Below are 8124 nucleotides of genomic sequence, written 5' to 3'. Positions count from 1 at the left end.
GATTATGGGCCAAAATTGGCATGTAGCCCACTAAAAATATCTGGGCCTAAATCAGCATAAGCTTTCATATTTTTCTGGTAGGCATGTGCCCATAGTGGGCCTTTAACAGGCCTAAACATAATTTGGGCCCTCAGTAAAAATAGGCCGTTTACAGGTGTAAATATATCGAGCCCATAAAAACATGGGCCTTTAATAGACCGAAAGTGAGATTGGGCCCTGATTGTGCCAAATAACCCACTGGACTTTAACAGGCCGAAATTCGGACGGGCCGTAAATGCGCCGACCTAATACACGGGCCTTTAACAGGCCGAAACTTCGGTCGGGCTAGATTATCGTCATTTTTATATGGGCCGTTAATGGGCCCGATATGACGTTGGGCCACATATGGCCCATGGTTTACGTCCGGCATTAACAGGCCGAAAATGACAACAGGCCAAAAGTGTCCCAAAGCTATAGTGGGTCTCTAACAGGCCGAATACCAGACATGGCCGAATATGGCCCAAACCCTTCATGGTCGTTTATGGGCCGAAAGTTTTGATGGCCTGTAAATGGGCCAAAATGAAGCCGGACCTTTAACAGGCCGGAAATACACCGGGCCATAATTCGGCCCAATTACTTAGCGAACTGTTAACGGGCCAGAAGTGACCATGGGCCGCATTGATGACAAGTTTAGGACAGGCCGTTGACGGGCCGATTTGACAGAGAATGTTGGGCCTTTAGCTGGGCCGGCCCATTATGGTCGGCAGAATCTAGTGGGCTTTAGCTGGGCCGGCCCATTGTGGTCCGCAAAATCTTGTGGGCCTTTAGCTGGGCCGGCCCATTATGGTCTGCAAAATCGTCTGGGCCTTTAGCTGGGCTGGGCCATTATGGTCCGCTAAATTTTGTGGGCCTTTAGCTGGGTCGGCCCATTATGGTCCGCTAAATCTTATGGGCCTTCGGTTGGGCCGGCCCATTTACTCTTTGTGGGCCACTTTTGGGCCGGTCCATGTGTCAACATATCATAGGCCCATCTCGACCGTTGGAGGAGTGACACCTGTGCCAACGCGGAGCTGACGGGTGGATCCGTCAGCCAATGAGAATTTTACACGTGGAAAATCGGCATTGGTCGTGGCTGTTAACGGGTTATCGGATCCAAAATTCGACCCGATAGCTTAACGGCGTTCCGTTATGGTGGATGCCACGTGTCGGTCACCCTTGACAAAAGCACTTATGTGACGCGCGATTTATCGTCATGGAAGTGGACACTTCCGTGATGATAATTTTGGCAATGTCATGGAACACTTCTACGACCGCACAGGTATGACTATCTTGATTCTGTCATAAATTTGTCATGGATGTACATGCATGACAGAAAACGCGACCTACTGTGACAAACACGTATCATCACGGAAGTGTATTTTTTTTGTAGTGCTGGACGGTGATGGGTTGGATGGGATCTATCATGTAATGGAGTTAGTTTTGTTAGGGTTTGATCCCTAGTATCCACTATGTTCTGAGATTGATGTTGCTATGACTTTGCTATGCTTAATGCTTGTCACTAGGGCCCGAGTGCCATGATTTCAGATCTGAACCTATTATGTTTTCATCAATATATGAGAGTTCTTGATCCTATCTTGCAAGTCTATAGTCACCTATTATGTGTTATGATCCGTTAACCCCGAAGTGACAATAATCGGGATACTTACCGGTGATGACCGTAGTTTGAGGAGTTCATGTATTCACTATGTGTTAATGCTTTGTTCTGGTACTCTATTAAAAGGAGGCCTTAATATCCCTTAGTTTTCGTAAGGACCCCGCTGCCACGGGAGCGTAGGACAAAAGATGTCATGCAAGTTTTTTTCCATAAGCACGTATGACTATATTCAGAATACATGCCTACATTACATTGATGAAATGGAGCTAGTTCTGTGTCACCCTAGGTTATGACTGTTACATGATGAACCGCATCCGGCATAATTCTCTATCACCGGTCCATTGCCTACGAGCTTTCCATATATTGTTCTTTGCTTATTTACTTTTCTGTTGCTATTGCTATCATCACTATAAAATACCAAAAACATTACTTTTACTACTGTTACCTTTTGCCACCGTTACCACTACTAACATATTACTTTGCTACTAAAAACTTTGCTGCAGATATTAAGTGTCCAGGTGTGGTTGAATTGACAACTCAGCTGCCAATACTTGAGAGTATTCTTTGGCTCCCCTTGTGTCGAATCAATAAATTTGGGTTGAATACTTTACCCTCGAAAACTGTTGCGATCCCCTATACTTGTGGGTTATCAACGTCCTCCATTGACATCCTGCCCTGCAGGCAGCTAAATTTCGTCTTTTGACCCTTTTGACAAAGAATTTTAGGATCTGACCCCAGTTTCAAAAAATTCGAGATTTGACCCTTTTGCTACCGCCAGGGGCTCTGGCGGTAGGGTCAGACAACCTACCGCCAAAGCACCTGGCGGTAGGGTGCCGACGGAGGGGGGCGGCGGCCGTTTTGACTGCGCTGACGTGGATAAGTACCTACCGCCAGGCGGGCCTGGCGGTAGCTTGTCTAACCCTACCGCCAGATCCCCTGGCGGTAGGGTGTGGCAGGGTTTTGCCGCACAAACCTTCTGTAACGAAATGTGCAATGGACCTGGCGGTATGTTCACCCTAGTGCCATGGCGGCAGGCGGTAGGCTGTGTGACCCTACCGCTAGGTCCCCTGGCGGTAGGGTCTTGTGTTTTTCCAGTGTAAAGCTTCTGTAACGAAAAATGCAAGGACCCTGGCGGTAGGTGCGCCCTACCGCCATGGGAGCTGGCGGTAGGGTGTCTGACCCTACCGCCAGGGGCCTTGGCGGTAGGGTCCTCTGTTTTGTTTTTTCTAGTTCATTTGGTTGCTTGTTTTCGAATTCAATATCACAGCAATATCACAACAAGTTTTACAGATATGACAGCAATATCACAGATTTTAAACAATTAAACTTGGGCATCACATAGATCCACATTAGATAACATGTGCATATAACATTTCAAACGAACTTCAACGGAGTTCCACATAGTAGCAAACACATAGATCGACAAATAGCAAACACATAGTTCCACGTAGTTTCACAACCACTAGACAAGTTCAACCAAACTAAAATAGCCAAGTATCAAAGAGCATAATCATTTGCTCCTTCCCCTCTTCGAGTTACGGTCCTCGTTACTCTTTGAACGAGTCTCTCCGGTCTTCTTCTTAGGCCGGCGAGGAACCGGTCTCTGGAAAGGGTCTGGACTCAGCAAATCCTTCTTCTTCGGATTCCTCTTCGGCAGCTGAGATGCTTGAGTTGTTTGAGTTGGTGGAGGTCCATAATCTTCATCGTACTCCTCCTCCCCGTTGCTCTCCTCGTCCTCCCCTTCTTCATGTGTGGCCTCCTCCTCCTTGTCCTCGTCCTCGTCCTCCTCCTCCTCCTCCCCAACCAACCTAGATGACGAGGGAGCATGGCTCGATGAGCCGATGAGACCCTGTGTGGCTACAGGCTGATAAGCTTCAACTGACCCAGCTCTAGCACACCCAAGCAGCCCTACCAGCTTGCGACAACGCTTCATGAACTTCTGCACTCACAATGAAACAAGGGCATAATAAGTATCAGATCGACTGATTGCAAGTGAACAAGATGCATCTGTTCCGAGGAGGTTGAAATTGTACCTTCATCGTCCCCTCACTTTGTTCTCAGATTCTATGCTCCCGGGGAGATCACCTAGTGCATCTGAGGCTTCAAGGATGCATCTGTTTAGCTCACCAGATTGCAACATCATAAGTCAGTCACGATGACGAATAAACTAATTTAAATACAACCGTCGATTCAAACTTATCACTCTGTTGATGAGGGGTGCAAACTCCCTAAATCCACTGTGCATATCTCTGATGCCGGTCTGGTAGGCCTCTTCCTCGGGGTCATCCCTCTCCAGCTCCGCAATGTCTTCCGCCGTCCATCGAGGCCTGAGACGAAGATAGTGCTTTTGGCCATCATCGTACCACCTCATGTGTCGGCTCAGGTAAGCATCCTAGTCAGTCACTTTCCTCTCGACGTCTTTACGGTACCTCCGTCGGTTCCACTCCGTCACATGAATTTTATGCTCCTCTCCCCAGTCTGTGATCGACTAATTCTTCTGTCGGCTCATCCTGCAAGGCATAAGCAACAAGAATCATCATAAGCGCAATGAGATCATCATAAGAAACAAGAAACATGATAAGCCTAATGAAACCATGGGCACGGAGAACAAAGCGCTCACAGGTGGAGCGCGTGGCCGTCGGTATCGGTGGGCTGGCCCGGTGGGGTATGCTGATAAATCCCAAACTGCGTGGCCACGCGGTGTGGCAAGTGCCACTCGACAACGTACACACAGATCATGGGCACGATGCACCGCCAGGGACCACGGTTTGCATCGCACATCACGTTCAGATCAAAGTCCCACTCTCGCTCATGATACGGCCACCAGTTTACCTGTTACATATACATTGGTAAGTTCCCACTCTCGGCCAAAAGTGGAATCAAAGAGAAAGGTGTTGAGCGAGTTCATATACCTGCGTATGCGTCAAAGCGTCCAACTCGTTCGTGTAGGTCTTGTACGAAGTCTTGTTTAGGACCGTGTAGAGTTTGACAACGTCCCACTCATAAGCTACGGTGGGATGTCGAGTCTCGTCGCCTTCTTCACTATAGGCACCCCATGGGTATCTTTGCAACTTCTCCGGACCCCCCACCGGCAGCCGCTCCCACATCGAAGGCCCAGACAAAGCCACACATATTGGACTTGCCTCCCGTCCTCTGTGCTGCGTCGTCAAGCTGCAAAACATCAAATGAGGATGAGATATAAGAAAATGTCATGGACACACTTTCTTAGGTAGGTAGGCAATTAGATCCTCTCTTACCGAACGGTATAGGTAGGCAAGAGATGCGGTCCCCCAACTGTACCATGCCTCCCAGTCCGCTAGGAAGAAGAGATACGACCAGTTGGCAGGGTTCCCGGAGCTGTCCGGAAACACGACCTCCGTGAGAAGATACCACAGGTAGGCCCTCGCGTACCACTCCACGGTCGTCTTGTCCGTGCCTTCGGAGCATTTCTGCCGGTGCTCCGAGAGCCAGGTCAATGGCACACCGGATGTACGGTTACCCTTGACAGCGGGGCAATCGCCGATGAGGGCTGCAACCCTCTTCTGCCAGTTGGTCCTCTCCACTCACCCATGAGTGCATGACCCTTGATTGGCATGGCAGTAATCATCGCCCAATCCTCGAGGGTCACCGTCATCTCCCCGCATGGCAGATGGAAAGAATGGGTCTCCGGTCACCACCGGTCAATCAACGCCGTCAGAGCTGCGTGGACAAGCGTCGGTGGCTGACGCTTGAACTGCAACACAAAACCCAACAGACGGGCTCTCTTGAAGAACGGCGCGTAGCGCTCGTCGTAGTCCATATGCCCATGAACCCCATGACCCCTCATGCGCAGTGGCTGGAGCATCTGTCAAAAAGTGAACGACAAAAGTTAGGAAATTATTTTCATCAATCCGGAAACTTTCATCAAAATTTCGTTCATATCACTTACCTCTCCGTTCTCTATGAACCGGGCATGATGACCCATGTCGAATGCCCAGTCCAGCATGGAGTACCGTGGGACGATGTTGTCCGCAAGAGGTGGCCGCCTTAATAAAATTTCATAAACAAAACCACCATAAGCATAAAGCATACGTAAACAAAAAATGAACTCAAATCATATCAACATGCATCATATCAAAATAAAATTTTAAGCATATTCCTCTAACAACAACTACGACACATGATGGATCAAATCATATCGACATGCATCATATCAAAAAAAATCCTCCAACATACATCATATCATCATATTTTTAAATAAAGTTTTCCAAACAACATCTTCATATCATCATATCAACATGCATCATCAAACTAGGGTTCATCTTCACACTAGATCATATCATCATATCAACATGCATCATCAAACTAGGGTGCATCCTCATATCAACATTACATCATAATTTTTTTAACAAAAAAATTATGAACTAGGGTTCATCTTCACACTAACATATGAACTATTGATTAGAGTTCATATCCAATACCACTAGTTACTAAAGAACTAAGAACTACAACTACAATCAATCTTAGGTGAAAAAAATCCAATCTAAGTTCAAAAATATGAGGGATTTCAAGCAAATAATGCGTCGAATCAGAAGCAAGTTTGCAAACACTAATTGGAGGGATTGGAGGAGCTTACGTTTCTCTCTTCGGGGTCATCTCGATCCGCAAAACGGTGAAGAATCGGTGAAGATCCGAGGGGGGAGTGGAGGAGATGAGAGAGGGAGAGAGGGGCGACTTGGGGGAGAAAATGAGGAACTGCCGACGGGAGGGAGGGGGAGGGGTGGGGGGATGGGCAGGGGCGCGGGGGTCTCAGGGCAAATAACTGCCCGGACCCTACCGCCAGGGGCTCTGGCGGTAGGGTTAGACAGGCTACCGCCAGGTCCCCTGGCGGTAGGGTGCGACGGAGAGGGACGGCGGCCGTTTCCGCGTGCTGACGTGGATAAGTACCCTACCACCAGGGGCCTTGGCGGTAGGCTGTCTAACCCTACCGCCAGAGCCCCTGGCGGTAGGAAAAAGGGCCAAATCCCGAAAAAAATTCGAACCAGGGTTTGATCCTGAAATTCTTTGTCAAAAGGGTCAAAACATGAAATTTTGCCCCTGCAGGCCTCACGGATCAATTGATCGATGGCCGCGGATGTCGTGTGCTATGCTAGTCTCAACCGAGCACCGCGAGGAGCAGAGCACACACGTATACGAGTGATCACGTTGGCTCCGAGACACTGGTCAAGCCGTTTATGGTGTGAAGCAGAGTAGGAGCAGGATGAGGAGAGAAGTTTCGTTGTTGTAAGACCTCTCCCAATGCATTGGTGCTAAAGTGGGGTGCTAAGTGCATTAAAATGCTTAGCAACTAATGTCCCTAATGCATCGGTGCTTAGATTTTGTAGCTAAGCCTCCTCTATTTAATTGTTTAATAATAAAACTCCTTCATGTATTGGTTGGTAGTATTTTTTGCTTAGGTCCATGTGCTTAGCATTGGTTTTTATTGGGGTCACCATAATGCTCTATCTTCTCTTTGAATGCTTTGCCACATCATATTTTTGCCTATGTGGCACCCTTAGCACCTGTACACCGTGGAGCACTAAGAAAGGCCTAACTTGTTGCCGCCTAGTACAGTGGGGGGTGGGGTAGAGATCGAGGCGTGAGAGGGAGTGGAGTCGAAAAAAGCAGGGTGTGCGGATGCAGGCGGCTTGTGAGGTTTTTGACACACACAAAAAAAGGTCAGTACATCGCATAGCACAACAGTTGCGCGACCAGGGAAGACAGTTCCCAGCGAACACATTTCAGTGACTTTCAACCATTGTCCCCCCTGCCCTTGGACCACGTTGGAACAACAACGGTGATATGCTCATCGCTGTCGCTTCTCGTGAACCATCAAGCGAACACGCTGCCTCATTTTTCTGTGATCCTCTTCTCTTAATCCTCAGCCGGACCAACCATTCTCCGGGAACCGCCATCCCATCCCAGCCAGGCAAGAGAAGACCACGCCACTGCTTTCTACAGATGACTGAATGGAGCAGGAGGGCGTGGCACTTGGAGGAAGGAGAGCCGCCTATCCAGCACATTAATGAGGAAATTATGGAGTGCGACAGTGTGGCAATGTGCATGATGTAATCTTGAGGATCGATGGATAATTCCTGGTGCGTCTCACGCCCACACTATCAAATTCAGACCCAGACATTTGGACACAATACACCAAATAATGCACAAAGACGACTTGATGAGGAACATGCTATTCTTCTGATGCTTAGGAAAGCCTATAGCTTGCTCTTTATAAAGGACTTGAGTCGAAGCATTGGCATGGTATCATGTAGTATATCCTCCAGTAGGTGAATAGCTAAGAACCCCCTAATTAGGGCATGTACAATGATTAATAAGATAGTCTTATCTTAAGTTTTGCATGTAATTTAAAGATGACAAAGAAAAATGTCTACAATGAGTCATCTCTTAGCCTTATCTTCAAACTCGGGCTCCCCAACCGCTTACGCTCGCGTCGCCTCCAGGGGGGCGACTCG

General features: G+C 48.2%; 1 protein-coding gene across 1 annotated transcript; it reads right to left on the bottom strand.

Moving 5' to 3' along the window:
* Positions 1-4121: 4121 nt before the first annotated feature.
* LOC147976819 (serine/threonine-protein phosphatase 7 long form homolog) lies at positions 4122-5267 on the bottom strand. The gene is made up of 5 exons (XM_087520981.1): positions 5133-5267; positions 4934-5082; positions 4546-4804; positions 4254-4465; positions 4122-4143 (listed from the first exon to the last, which is right to left on the bottom strand). The coding sequence occupies exons 1-5, from the start codon at positions 5265-5267 to the stop codon at positions 4122-4124; spliced, it is 777 nt and encodes a 258-aa protein (XP_087377107.1).
* Between the last annotated feature and the right edge of the window lie 2857 nt (positions 5268-8124).

The sequence above is a fragment of the Triticum urartu genome, chromosome 4A, assembly GCF_056163025.1.
Source record: "Triticum urartu cultivar PI428250 chromosome 4A, HENAU_Tu73, whole genome shotgun sequence".
Lineage (NCBI taxonomy): Eukaryota > Viridiplantae > Streptophyta > Magnoliopsida > Poales > Poaceae > Triticum > Triticum urartu.
Note: the sequence above shows the minus strand (reverse complement) of the source record. Positions and strands in the feature narration are given on the sequence as shown.